The 15,000-nt window shown below is 34.7% G+C and overlaps 1 protein-coding gene across 2 annotated transcripts; it reads left to right on the top strand.

Annotated features, from left to right (window-relative positions):
• The first annotated feature begins 2,444 nt into the window (after nt 1-2,444).
• On the top strand, nt 2,445-13,027 carry LOC135686828 (L-aminoadipate-semialdehyde dehydrogenase-phosphopantetheinyl transferase). 2 transcript variants are annotated; one of them, XM_065203183.2, is made up of 12 exons: nt 2,445-2,771; nt 3,108-3,197; nt 3,385-3,483; nt 4,022-4,063; nt 4,790-4,829; nt 5,413-5,445; nt 6,225-6,346; nt 8,210-8,311; nt 9,052-9,132; nt 9,512-9,546; nt 10,505-10,665; nt 10,987-13,027. In XM_065203183.2, the coding sequence occupies exons 1-11, from the start codon at nt 2,697-2,699 to the stop codon at nt 10,656-10,658; spliced, it is 873 nt and encodes a 290-aa protein (XP_065059255.2). In that variant the 5' UTR covers nt 2,445-2,696; the 3' UTR covers nt 10,659-10,665; nt 10,987-13,027. The 2 variants fall into 2 exon arrangements, with proteins under 2 accessions (XP_065059255.2, XP_065059254.2); XM_065203182.2 differs by having other exon boundaries at nt 2,449-2,771; nt 10,505-13,026.
• The last annotated feature ends 1,973 nt before the right edge of the window (nt 13,028-15,000 follow it).

Raw genomic sequence — 15,000 nt, 5'->3', positions numbered from 1 at the left:
ACTTGTAGTCCACACCCCCCACCCCAACAAGGCTTGCCTCGCGAAAGCCCTTCCTGGAGATACTAGAAGCAGGGCATGGCAAGGGGGCAAAGTGCCCCAGGGTTTCGAGATCTAGAGGGCCTCATAAAGTAATGAATTCCATTTAAAGAATGAAATGAGCAAAAAGTAGCAAAAGTATGCCAAAAAAGTAAAACGATCAAAACGACTGCAAGAATTGACTGCAAGAAATACTCTGAAATGCATTTTTAAGATAATATAAAGGGCGTGGTCGCAAAACAGCCCTGCTTGCTCCGCTCGCAAGGGGCCTCGTCTTTCGGTTTTGCCTCCGAAACCACTCGGCGGCTCTGCCTGCGAGAACTGCTCCTACAAACTAAGGCTCTGTTTAAGCGTGCTAAACTATTTGAATAAATGAGGGTACTCATTGCTCAAAACTTGACTTCTAGAGTAAAATCAAAGAAGGTACCCTAAAGTACTCAGGTAAAGAAAATTACAGCGTGAAAATTGAAGCGATGATTAACTGAAGAGATGCGTCAAAATACCACACCCAAAAATTGATATATTTAGGTCGCGCCCTATTTTGGCAGCACATTGGTGACTGGCAGCCCCCCTAGTGAAAGAGTTTAGCGACGCCCCTGGTTGATTCAGATGAGAGGGAAAGGGAAGAAGAAAGTGAAGGTGAGTTTTTGATAGACAATGATAACGATAATATTATATGTTTGTACTGGTGTTCCTATAAGCTCGAAAGAGTGAATGTTTTCAAAAGTTTGGCAGACAGTCCTGTTTAAAAATGTATCTTTTGCTTCAGTCAGTAAAAATTGCACAAGCGTGGTTCATACAAAAATCTTCGGTATGACAAACTTTCGGACAACTCTCGAATTCCAACAAATAAATTTTTCGGACAAAGATTTGTCCGAAAGTTTGTCACGCCGAAAGTTTTTGTTTTTAAAACAGGAAAATTCCTTTACATTGCTTGTCTCTCCAGTTTATAATAAGTAGCACAAGCCCTAAAAATTGACCGTAAAAGTGAGAATTCCCCGTGTGCCAGCTTAAACTTATGGCTCCAAATCTAAACAGGGCCGGCGCCACACACATGCATTGAACCTAAGCCCATAAGTTAAACAACCTCAGGAAACACATTGCCACAATTGGGACAAAAGGGGGGAAGAGAAATTTTTCCTTAGATTGCTGGCCCCTTCAATTTTGGATCAGTGGCGCGAGCCCTGTTAAATAAACCCAAAATATACACGAACTTTCGTTCACGTCATATCCAACTCTATCTTCAATGTCAAATGTCTGTCAACTCGTAACTGGAATTTTAGTAGATGGTCAAGAAATAAGCGGTAAACTTTGATATTTCACAATACAAACGTTGTATAATAGGGCTCAGCCACTAATACATTCTTTTTTTTAACCGAAGTGTAGGTTGGTAAAGCATACCTGTCAAGTTACTCTGGTGTCCTAACGAAATATTTTGCCTACAAAGCCATACGTTTGTGTATGAAAGGGTAATTTTGCCATAAGAAAACCTAATATCATTTATAATTTTTTTTTCAAAACAAATGCAGAATAAGAACTTGGTGCTAGCCTAAATGACACAGTAAGAAAACCACATGATGAATAATAGTAGAGTTTTACGATGATTCACAGAAGGAACCACCGGGAACCACCTAACAAAACTTTTAAACTTGTTTAATTAATCATATTTCAGAATATACGGACTTCTCACAGGTTAGCCTGCACGCACTCGTAAATTTCAGTATGACACGTTCGAAATATTGCGTATTGCGTAAACAAACATATCAAAAGCACATTGTAACTATGTAATTAGAGAAAAAGCGTAAGAGTTTCAGCTTACGACATAAGACTTTAAAATCACCGAAGACACATTAGACAAGACTTACGTAAGGCACGGAAAACTTGACTGACAGGTATAGTAAAGGTATACCCATAACCATATTGAATTGTTAAAGAACATCATGCCATTTTTTGAGTAAAGTTTAGTGTTATGTTTGGGCCAAGTCGCGTTCAAAAAGTTTCACACGATGCTTTTATATTTATGTTGCATTTTTAATACTAAGAAACATTTCTTTAGAATACATTAAGTTAAAAAGAAATTCGCTAAAATTGTTATTTGTATTGTTTTCTCTTGGCATTAGGTAATGAAAATCGATGTCAACTTTCTAAGACCAGGCACGCCGGAGCCGGGGGCTGTAGCCCCCCACTTTTTCACCAAGTATGATTTCAAGGTTGTGGCATCAAAGATAATGATGGCAAGCTACATAAGGAGCCCCCTACTTTTCTAGAGCCCCCCCTTCTCTAAAATTTGCTCCTGCGTCCCTGAAAACGTAACTAACAAGAGTTGATGAGAGAGAGGGGGGAAAGTGGGGGCGTCAATTGTGCACGCTGCCTTCCAATTTTTTTCAGAGTGATTGCAAGATCGTTTTAAATGTTTAATCAGGAAAACAGAGGTTTGAAATAAAGAAAGTCCTGCAAAATATAGTAGGATAGGGGTGTCTATTCTTGACGTCAGAGTTGATATAGAATTATAAATTGGGAGAGAGGCGATATATATTGTCAACACCCATACGAGGTTTCATAATAAACGCGGCAAATTTTTGGTCTTCTAAAGGGAATATGTACTAAAATTACATTTGACTTGTTGAGTCATTTGATGACTCGGGATATAATTTTTTTTCATGATTTTATTTAAAGGAATTATGAATGACATCAGATGGGCTTTTAATATTGCTGAATGGATACCTGTTGCGCAGGCAAGTCAGAGACATATCTTTTTAATTAAGATCATCGGAATCTTTCTCGAGGAAATTTCGTGGGTCATTTGTCTTTTATTTGTTTCAAAAGAAATGGGGAATGGAAACTTCTTAATTTAAATAACAAAAACGCATATGACTCAAGTAGTAATGAACATTGAGTAATTCAATACAATACACTTAACAAAAATTTATGCATACTTTATTTACACAATCACATGTGAGACAAAGGATATAAAATGTCACCGACCAAGGATAATGTTTAGTGCAAATATCTGCTCCTTGTTCCTTTTTTAAAAATCTATTTTCAAGCTTTGCATTACTTTTTGTCGTAAGGATTGGTTATTTGCAAATTCTTGTATCTCCAAAGAAGAGAAGAAGAGAGTTCATCAGTTTGTTTTTAAAAATGATGCAAAACTTGCTTTGGTGAGTATGCTATTATCATAAAAGTTGAGTTCATGATTCTGTTTCATATATTCACCCCAGGCTACCAGAAAATTTGAATTTTGAATTTGAGTTGCCATCAGTTTTTTCAATTTTTGCCTTAAATGCATTTCAAAATTCTGTAATTGAGTAAATTTTATAGTTTTCAGGGAAACATATTTTATTACAGGCAGGAAGGCTTCTTATCAGATCTTGCATTAGTTATCTTGCTGGCATCCCTGCACCGGACATTGTCCTTGAAAGAACTCAGAAATCTAAGCCCTTCTTGGTAAGTCAGTATCTGATTATTTTTTTGAATTTTGTAAAGAAACAAAGCAGAAAGTTTCTATAGGGCAATGGTTGTCAGTCGTCTCTAAACCAAGTGATTCCTAAAGCTTTTACTCATCATAGCAATGCAAAACAATGAAACTGACAGTAAGTAAGCCTTTCAATACTGATATGCAAAGCTGAGCAGTAGCAACCCTGTCGTGAAAGGTCTCTTGAAATACATTCTAGCTTCCATGAGTAATAAAATAAGGTTTTTGCTTAATCTGTCACATAAGGTCTGCACATCAAAGCAGCAACTGCATACTGTTATAAACAGTTTTAAAGCTAAAATTTGTGTTTATTTCCTTTCTGAATAAAATATAAATATGAAAATACATAAAAACTTGGTTGAGGTGGGAATTACTAATACTTGAAGGGAAATAACTAAACTGCTCCTTTTCCTATATGAATCGAGTATGTAACTGACACTGAGGAGGTCTTGTTTGAAACAAAAAGTACTTTTTTTCACAACAGTTCTGGATTTAGTTTCTCCTTTTTAGGTCAACAACAATTCTGGACTAAGTTTCAATGTGTCACATCAGGTATGCAGAAAATCCTTTCCTTCATGTTATTTTTAACAGCAGTTCAAGTTATATATTTACATTTTAGAAAGAAGCATTCTCAAAAACAAATGTTTGACATTTTCAGTTAAATGATATGTTACTACACAAGGCTTGATTAATCAAAGCTCTATAATCATTTTTGTTGTTGTCAAAATGAGATTATTTTAATACCTTTTTCAATTAAATTTCTTTGTGTTGTAAAGATGCTTCTTGTCACAAAAGCTAGTAAGTCCTAGTGGGTATTTCGTTTTTGGAACCAATTGAATATATAAGTTATTTCAGCTCTGTATCATTTTCTCAGAGATTCTTCCTAACTTTTTTTCAATCATTGAACATGTCTGTAAATATAAGCTTTTCAAAATACAGTCAATGTGCTTGATCTTGGCGATTTCTAGCCAAGGATAATGATAATCTTTCACTTATATGAAAATTATATATGGTTTGGAGTAGCCAATTTTCAGATAAAACTATTAGACATTTGACAAAAATTGTAAAATTTGTTCACAGAGGCTTGGTTTTAATCCATTGGTCTTGTGCTTTTTTCTCTGCAATCTCTTTTGCTGTAATCTCAACTGGGCAGTTATGTTTTGTCACATTTTTGTGGAAAACTTGCACAGTAATAAAATTGAATTTTAAATCTTGTTGTATAGCCTTTTTTTTAATGCTCATTTTGCTGGAAATCATTATTCTTCATTCTGATTCCAGGGAAATTATTCTGTCATAGCTGGGAGCTTACTGAATGATGGTAAATTATTTTGTAATTTAATTAAAAATGTTTCTTTACTTCATTTCACATGTAATATGAGAAGTCTTCTGTAACACAAGATGTTCGAACTTGAACTATTCAGATTTCTGAGGACAGTTTCCCCCATATTTTCATAATGAAACCATACTTTATTCAATATGTTTTGATATACCAGAAAAAATACATGTGAAGTAGGCTGTCCACCAGATTCTCAAATCTTTGCAATGAAAATAGCTATGAACAATAAAAAGGAATAATGCAAATAGGACGAGCAAAATAAAATCTTATAAGACTGTCTTGTAGAGCAAAAAAATATAATTGAAATAATCTGATTTTGTCCTAGAGTCTGGTCATATAATATTGAACCTCCTAATTTTGAAAATTATATTTTTGTATTCCATTATTATCTATACTAAATTTAAAGTTTTTGGGAAAGAATTTACAAAATATTTCAGAACTATATGATATTATGGGATTAGAAGGGGGGTGTTTTTTTCAAAAACCAAAGTATTTGTATCAATGGTGTAAGTTTTTAAAAATATTTAGATCTGTTTTAAGAGTGTTTTGATCTTCATTTTAACAGTTGGTGTAGATGTAATGAAAATTGATCGGCCTGGTAAGCTAAATTTGATTTATCTGTTAATGTTAGATTTTCTGAAGAAACTATACCAATGAGTTGGAACTATACCAATGCAAACGCAGGCAGACATGTAAATGTTATTCAGCCTAAAGTATAAAGATTTATTAAACATGTAAGCTAGGCAGCAGCTCACTTAGGGCTTCATAACCTGTCATTGCTGTGGCTTCTTGCATATGGATTGTTTTGCTTGTACTGTTTAGCATTTTATCCTAAAGGTGATTAACAGAAAAATTGCAAACAAAAGTTTTGATCAAAGATCCAGTGCTACGGGATTAGAAAAACAGATTTGATTTATTATAATTATGTGTTAGGGGTGCCTGTGTAGCTTAACACATCCATCAAGTTTCATTTTTTTGAATTAGTTAGTTTGGCACCATAGCTTGATACTAACTAAAGTGCATAATTGTATTGTATTTTGAGTAGAAAACAATACTTTGATTATTTTGAATGGTGATAATGTTACTTCCATTTCTTTCCTGTTTAAATAAAACTTCAAACTATTTCCTGATTTTTCTGCACACTTTTTTGTGATTATTTGGTTGTCATTATTAATAGTAATTTGTGTTTCTCATCAGAGGTACAAATAATATTGTATATTGATATAATAATTTTTTAATTATTTGTGTTGACGATATTATCTAACCCTTCCATATTTAGTATGATTCTTTTGTTTTGCTTTCAATTCATTACTCACATGAATTTCAAATTATTCATCAGTTTACTGTAAATTAAACTAATTTGTACGTTTTTTGCAGTAAATACAACCGTTCCTGATTTTTTCAAAACAATGACCCGTCAGTTTACGCCAGAAGAGTGGCAAGTAATCAAATCCAAAGAATCGGAGCGAGACCAAATGGCAGCTTTCTACAGATTTTGGGTAGACAATATCCTGTTAATTACTCTTCCAATTTCAGTAGTCTATGCATCGAGTATGCTTTCTTTTCCTAAAAATTTTATAATCGAAGCAACGAAATTTAGTTCCAATCAGATACCAAATTCTAGTGGTGGTATGCTCTTTATCAAGAAAATTTTCCGCTACAAAGCTTTAAAAAAATAATGTAATCCATACGAAAAGAAATACGTTTGGCCAAAGCTGTTAAAAAATTGCTTCCGATATGCTCATGTGTGCCATGCTGAAGGTGGTACTTTATCCAAATAAAGACTGTTATAGTACGACGTTACGAGCATTTACTCGCTGTCAAGTGACTCGAAAAGAATCGAGCAGAACAAAGAGAAGACAAGGTTTGACAAATAGAAAAGGATTCGAGATGCGACATAACTGAAACAATCACAAAGAACTGGAGGAAGATTTGTAAAGAACAGAAAAGAACCTATTGTAGTAAATTAATGTACGCTTAGGTCCACTAGGCTGCTGGGTGTTGTGTTTGAAGTCTATGCATTTCTTGTAAATTATTGGTATATTTTATGCATTGCTGGAGATCAGCAAAAGAAAGAGAGATCGCTCAAACGATGTCGTCAATGTTTCTTTTGATGATGCAAAGCAAAGGCCCATCATAGAATTTGTAGATAAGTTTTCTAGTGGCAAACGAAGAGACAGGCACAGCTTGGGCCACGTTTGCTACCTATGGCAACAGACCTCTGAGGATAATACTGACCGTTGAAAGAGAAGAAATTTGTTGTTAGGGCTCGTTCAGCAAGGCGAAGAAAGAGTCGTAGTTGTTGGGCTTTGAAAACGTCACCCGTCAAGGAAAATCTTTAGTGCTTGTAGCTCGTCGTTGTGTGGAATGCATGTGTAAAATGGTTTGACATCTATAGTGCAGATATAATTGTTAAGTCCTTTGAATTCAAATTATTTTAAGACGCAAAGAATCTTTGGCAACCGTAGGAAGCTTTTGGACGATTGATGTGAAGATTGAGCTGAGATAGGCTGCTTTTTGAAATATTGGGTAGAAGACAGCTGATAAAATTAGGCGTTTAGAATTATCGTGTTCGTGAATCTAAGGCAGCATATAGGGAACAGGAGTTCTGGAATTCTGAAAATAATGCGCTTGAAACGTTTGATGGATGATTTTAGTTGTCGATTTCTTCTTTGACAAAATTGATAATGGTTTTGATAAAAGATTTGGTTGCATTCTTGGCTAGAGCTTGGTAGGACATGGTTTGCATTTGAGAGTTATCTTTACGCCAAACAACTAGCAATTCGTCCTCATTTTTCTGCTGGTCTGATGACAATATCGTCCAGCTCTTTAAATTGCTTGAAAGCAATTCCATTCTTCCAATGAAAGGTTGGATTGTTTTGGGTTCAATGTAGATTTGGAAGGGAAAAGCTTGGCTGCTTTTCTTTGGCTGGAGATCATAAAGAGATTCTTCTTCACCAGTATCATGCGTGGCTTGGTTATCATTAATGCTGTTAAAATAGCCTTCAGGCGAAGACGATGAGAAAGGAATCCAGTATCATGTTTGAATTCAAACTCATCAACTATTTTCTTTAATAGAGCGATTTTAAGTCTTTTACGTAAAAGATTTCTCTCCTTCTGGGCTTATGGCAATTCTGATGGGATTGTTTATACAGCATTTTGTTGAATGCTGAGCTCTGTTTGTAATTATCACCATATTTTGCAGAAAAGTTCTTTTAACTTAGTCATTACCGGAGCTGCTATTTATTTAAGCAGTTGTCGTGGGAACATGTTGATGAAAAAAGGCTTTCTCCCATTAATAACCTTTCAGATTCTGCTTTTTGTAGATTAAAATGATTTAACTATACCTTCTTTGTCTACAGTGTTTAAAAGAAAGTTACGTGAAAGCTATAGGCACTGGACTGGGAACAAGCACAGCTGAGTACATGAGATTTGAGTTGAATACTGAGTCATTGACAAAAGAGGTTTGCTTAGTATCAATTGGTTTGACTTAATGATATTTATGTTTACTTCTTTGATATTGATTGATAAATTCTTTATTGAATCATAATTTATTAAATTTATGATGTTATATTTTCTGCCAACATATCCTACTTTATAATATCTATTTATATGGACATAACACATTATATTATATTATATTATATTATATTATATTATATTATATTATATTATATTATATTATATTATATTATATTATATTATATTATATTATATTATATTATATTATATTATATTATATTATATTATATTATATTATATTATATTATGTTATGTTATGTTATATTATATTATATTATATTATATTAAATTAAATTAAATTATATTATATTATATTATATTATATTATATTATATTATATTATATTATATTATATTATATTATATTATATTATATTATATTATATTATATTATATTATATTATATTATATTATATTATATTATATTATATTATATTATACTGAATCTGTTTGCCCCGCTTAACATTTTGTCTCGCTTTAGTTATGGTTTGTTCTTTTTTTTGAAATGCGACTACATTTCTTCACGATAATTTTTGTCATTTCCGTTTGCAAAATAGAATGGAGTTATTTTGAACAGTATTGGCGTGTTTATGGAGTAATATAGTATTCTATATTATTACTAGTAGTTGTATATTTGAACACAGATTATTTAGCTATTTGCTTTTTGTTCTTTGTGTTCCTAGGACATTGTAGCTGACAGTATATTGTACGTTAATGGCCAGAAAAGTGACTGGACTTTTCACGAATCTCTTATCGATGACGAGGTTTGTGACATAATTTGGTTGGTTTCCAGCGGAAGACAGTCGATTGAACCACTATTTTGAACCACTATTAACAAATGACAAGTTTTTAGAATGTGGCAAAAGATTTTTTGTTCTTTGTATTAGATTTTGGGCTGAAACTGTCTATATCTTTAGTTTTGATCCATCATAGATAAGATGGTTTTGACTTGATAACGAGTACATACATGCTCGAAACGTCGTGTTTTTAACACTCTATTACATCTTGGTATTTAATTTTTTCGCTAATTGTTGTTGTTTGATTAAAGTACCACACGCAACTTAAATCTTTTATAAGACATTTTTGTTTGCTACTAACCGTGATTTTTCAAGCTTTTCTCACTTTTATTGCTGTCTGTTCCAGCATATCGCGACTGTGGCTGTGAAGCCGAACGACAGGTGTGTGAAACTTTTTACTCCCATGGAATCACGCAATGCTGTGATTGTCAGATCTGTACTTTGTGGATCAGAGCCTTGTGTTTTTGTATATTGTCTTGTGATTAATTGGCCAGCTCTCTCAAAAGCCCGTGAAATACTCTGTAAACGTTTGGAAAATTGCAATTTCTCATCTTTTAACAGAAATTCCCAATTATGCAAATTTTTAGCGTAGTTTAACAAGACCTTTGGTAGGCATTAAAGGTCACCCAGTTTGGTGGAAAATCACTGCACGTTTGACAGTCCGGAGCAGGCATCTATATTTTTTGGGTTCATTGTTTGATGCACAAGAATCTGTAGTGTAAGTTTTTATTCCGTCCACTTACAAGAGGATGCAAGCACAGTTTACAAGCCCCTCTTGGAGCTTCTTTTCCCGTATACATATTATCGATATACAGTAATATCTTCCAAATAAAGAGACTCTAAGGTTTGCACTTAATACAATCAACTTAAGCGTTACTTTAATCTGATATTAAAAGCCTCAGTTCATATTTACACCTACAAATCCTTGACATGTAAGCTAGCAACATGTATTGAAAGTAAACCTCTGTTTTTTTCTTTGATTGTCTCCAATAAGAAAATTTTGACCCTTATCATTTGTTAATCACTACATCCAGTTTTTGTCTGTGAGGGATCGAAATTTTGCAGTGTACGTGCAGCTTTCAGATATTTTTGCAGTGAAATCTCCGTATTTGATCCATTTCTCTTGCGACTATTGTATATGAATCGCCTGTTTTTGCATTTACAAAAATTGTATATTGATTTGATGAAATGCCTTTAAGATTCGACATTTATTGAATATGTATTGATAGATTCTGTCGGTCCTATCCCTAAGATTTTACTTTGTACTTCAGCAATACTCGATTCTATAAAAACCGTATCAAAAATATCCCTCACCCTTGTCCTCGTTTTTTCTTGATAGATATCAACAGCCTCCGAAAACTGTGCCATTTGTCAATGTAAAATATAAAGAGATTATCACGCATGTGGCACCTATAATTCCTGATGATCCCGAAGCATGGTTAAACTTCTCCAGCAAAAAGGAGAGACCAGTGAAAGTATTTGATATGCCTTAAACATGATGTGAGTTTTAGCTCTACTTGTTACCAGCGTATCTGTAACTGGACAAAGTAGTACTGTGTATCACTTAATTTTATCATTTTCTAAAAAAGTATCTTAAGATTGTATTAATGTAAGTTTAAGATATAAGAATAGTTTTTTGTCTGTCAATTTTTCTTTGCACTGTGTACGAAATTTGTTTATTTTTTTATGCCCTAGACACAGTATTTTATTATTTTGGTGCCGAAGAATTTTTTTATTTGATTTCAAGCCATGTAGCAAATTTTGTATCATTAAATAGACACGGTTGTGTTGTGTCGGTCTCATGAAAGTCGTAATTCATAGGTCATTTTCCAATACTATTTGAAGACAATAGATGATTGCCTGGGCTCTCGGCCAATCAAAGAATCTTGACTGCTATGCTGTGACTATACAGTAGCCAGGTGAAGTGTGTTACGAAACTGTGAGCGTCTTTTACGCATGTTGCATAAATTTGTTTTGATTTTAATCCATGAATAGACTGAAAAGGAGCGCTTGGTTTTATTGTCTAATTGTAGTAACTAGGCGCTATGTATTTCGTTTTTTGTCGATATCCTCTTGTTGTTGTTAATGGCAGATAATTTGTTTCGATGATGACACTAAAGCTGTTCTTCTATCCTGTTTGCCGGTGTAATATGCGTTTTGGTACCCTATGCAAAAGTGTAACATTGTGAAGCGCAATGTGTTTCAGATCGTGTGATTTCATCATTGTGCGATGTTTTGACACGTTTTTAAGAGTTTAATATTTACACTTTTCAATCACGCAAAGTTTGGAGTCACCATTAATGTTGTACCAGCACCGCTTCTTATTTGCATCCCTTTTACAAAAATAGTTCAATGGTTCTTTATATTCTGAACAATATGAGCCAAAACATTCGACCGGTTCGCATGCTCAATTCCACTATTCGTTTTGGTACCCTATTTTTTAATTGCTTGGGTACGATTTTGCATAACCAAAATTGTCATACGTTTGTGTACCCGGACCGTTTTGCATGTTAAGTTCCACCATTCGTTTTGGTACCCTATTGTTTAAGTGCTTGGGTACGTTTTTGCATAACCAAAATTGTCATACGTTTGTGTACCCGGACCGTTTTGCATGTTAAGTTCCACCATTCGTTTTGGTACCCTATTGTTTAAGTGCTTGGGTACGTTTTTGCATAACCAAAATTGTCATGCGTTTGTGTACCCGGACCACAATACATAAGGTTACCGGAACGCATATGACACCGGCAGTGGGGATTATAGCCTTAAAAATCTGGGGTGAGGGGGGCTAACCGGGGGCCAAACTTTCAGTTATAGGAGCTATTACTTTGGGAACTAGTAGAATGTAAAGCAGTGGCGTGGTGGCTAAAAATTAGCTAGCTACAATTTTATTGTCTAACTGTGATAACTAGGCGCTATGTATTTCGTTTTTTGTCGATATCCTCTTGTTGTTGTTAATGGCAGATAATTTGTTTCGATGATGACACTAAAGCTGTTCTCCTATCCTGTTTGCCGGGGGTAACTTCCTCAAATTTCCTCAAATTTCACTGCTGCAAGCAACCTGAATGATATCCTGATTGAAGTTTGGCACAAAAGTAAACGGTTTGTTGAAATTGGAATTTGAACCACATAGGTTTTTTAGAGTTAGCAGGATTTTACATTGAGCGTATGTCTTTGTGGAAAATATTTTCCAAACAGAAAGTTTTTCCCAATTCAGGGCAAAATTAAAAGGGAACGGATGCAGAAGCCTTAGAAAGAAGTATCGAAAATAGGCCTACACGCTTCTGTACAAACATATCTGGCCTTTTGCATCTAGAGTACCACATTAGTCAAAATCAGTACAGTATATTTCTTCCCAGGGTACTATTTGTTTCTTGAGGCTTGAAAAGGAGGTTTGACTTTATAGAAGTCAAAGATCAGAAGAGGAATTTGTTTATATATTACCTATAATCATAGGGAAAAGTGTTGAAACAGTGACGTCAATTTTTCAAGACCATCATTGAATTCATCCATACCTATCTTCCTCTTAAACATTTGTTGGATTTTTCTACAAAATGACGTGCAAGGTTAAAAGAATGTTTCTTTTTCACGGAAGTTGTATGAAATTATTTTTAGTCGTTAAAATAAATAAAAAATAAAGACGCAAGCCTAAAATAATTTTTGCATACACCATAATAGTAGGCTACCACAAGGGACCTGTCTTGAACCTTTTCTTTTTCCTGCTTTTATCAATAAGTAGGGTGGTGTAATTTAGTGATCAAATTTGGAGGCTGGCTCTTTCTAGTTTAAAGGTAAAATATGTCATAAAAGGAAAACTATTAATACATAATTGAAAAAGATAAAAAAATGCAGACAGACCAGATACTAAATTCAGGGACGTAACTATTGGGGGGGTTTGGGGGGGTGTTTCACCCCCCCAATCCTGAAAAACAGCATTTTGCAGGGCAAAGCAGATGGAATTAGTAGTTCTCGCAGGGCAAAAGAGATTAGAAATCAAGTTTCACAAAATATCTTAATTCATTTTACTTTCTTATCAAATCCAAAACATATGTTAGTTTTTCCGATTTGTTGTGGTATTGTAAAGTGAGCTTCTTATTTCCGTGCCCCTCGCGAAGAAAAAGTGACACTGCTTGGATAAACGGTATCGCATCATGGCATAAAATGAAAAGTGGCAAGCTTGCTCAGCATTTTTCTTCTGAAGCACACCAAGCAGCATTGGCTGATTTTGCTAGGTTTTCAGTCGAACAAGGACAAATTGACATTCAAATGAATAGGCATCTGAAGGACATCATCATTCAGGAGAAGGCTGACGAAGAAAAATGCAAATCGATAATGAACATTTTGTTTGATATTGCTAGAACATTGGCAAGGCAAGGAATTGCTTTCAGAGGCTCCGCAGGAGACCAGAACGGCAATTTTGTCCAGTTTGTGAATCTTGTCCAGTTGTCCAGGCACTGTCTACAGATGAAAGAATGGCTTGATAGCAAACGATTGAAGCCTTTCAGTACGAAATACATGATTCTAGTTCACAAAATGAACTTTTAGAGATCTTGGGGGAGAATGTTAGAGAAAGAATAAAAGATGAGATTGAGTGTGCTAAAATGTTGTCGGTTTCGGCCGATACAACACCCGATGTTAGCAATACGGATCAAATGGTTGTGGCTGCAAGATATATTGGTGAAAGGAATTGCGCGCGAGAGAGTCGTGGAAATGAAAGACTGCAATGACAAACATGGAGATAAGACAGCAGAATGTATTCTCAAGTGTCTGGGAGCAAATGAAATTAATGTGAATTATCTCTGCTTCCAAACATACGATTTCGTAAATAATATGTCTCGGAGAATTGCAGGGGCATAGAGGGTTCTACAAGATATTCTTGAAAGACCAGTCCCGTACATTCCATGTTAAGGGCATCGATCTAATACTTTCAAAGAGCATTGTGCAAAACAAAGTGCCATTATTACGTCGATATACGATAATCTTCAAGATATATATGTTTTCTTCAGTGCCAGCTCCAAACGAAACAAAATTTACAATAAAGAAGTTCAAGAAGTTGATGAGTACTCCTTGAAACTCCGCAACATGTCTAAAACGAGATGGGTCTACTCTTCAGAGTCAATAGAAGCAGTGTGGCGAAGTTTACAAAGCATACTCAAAGCAATTGAAAAAGTTGTCAGTGACGACAGCACAGAAATGAAGGGTAAAAGTGAAGGGTAAAGACATAAAGAAAAAGTGTCTGTCATTTGACTTTCTTTTTGCACTGATGTTCATGAGATTAATTATGAAGAAAACAAAGATTTTGACGATGCAACTCCAAGCAGAAGAGCTTAACATCCTAGATGCGATGAAGTTAATTGAAGCAACAGTAGAAAATCTTAAGAAGATTCGCATTGATAACAAGGCTATGGATGAAGAGTTGGATGCTCTAAACGAGTGCGCTAAACAGCATGGAATAGATTCAGCGGCTGAGTTTAGTGGAAATATCGACTCAGGTTGCAGCCAAGAAAGATTGACAACGGTCCAGAAACATCAGCGGAATTTAAATTTAATTCCTTCTACAGAACAGAAATGTGTGTTGTTCTCGATTCTCTGATAGCAGAGTATGGTGAAAATATCAAGGCATGCTTAAAAAAATTGAGCCATTGGCAATGGCGTTGCAGCCACCATTCAAAACGATAAACCCAGAAACAGTCCACGATCTTTGAAAGCTTTTCCCACCAGGCTTTCATATTGAAGCAGGGGTTATATTATGTGAGCTAGATGTTTTTAAGTCAATGATTGAACAGCAACAGATCCAGCCAACTTCCGTCAAAGAGGCTGCCAAATTTTCATATGAAA

The sequence above is a fragment of the Rhopilema esculentum genome, chromosome 6 (genome assembly GCF_057945365.1).
Source record: "Rhopilema esculentum isolate cy_ngs chromosome 6, ASM5794536v1, whole genome shotgun sequence".
NCBI classification, from domain to species: Eukaryota; Metazoa; Cnidaria; class Scyphozoa; order Rhizostomeae; family Rhizostomatidae; genus Rhopilema; species Rhopilema esculentum.
Note: the sequence above shows the minus strand (reverse complement) of the source record. Positions and strands in the feature narration are given on the sequence as shown.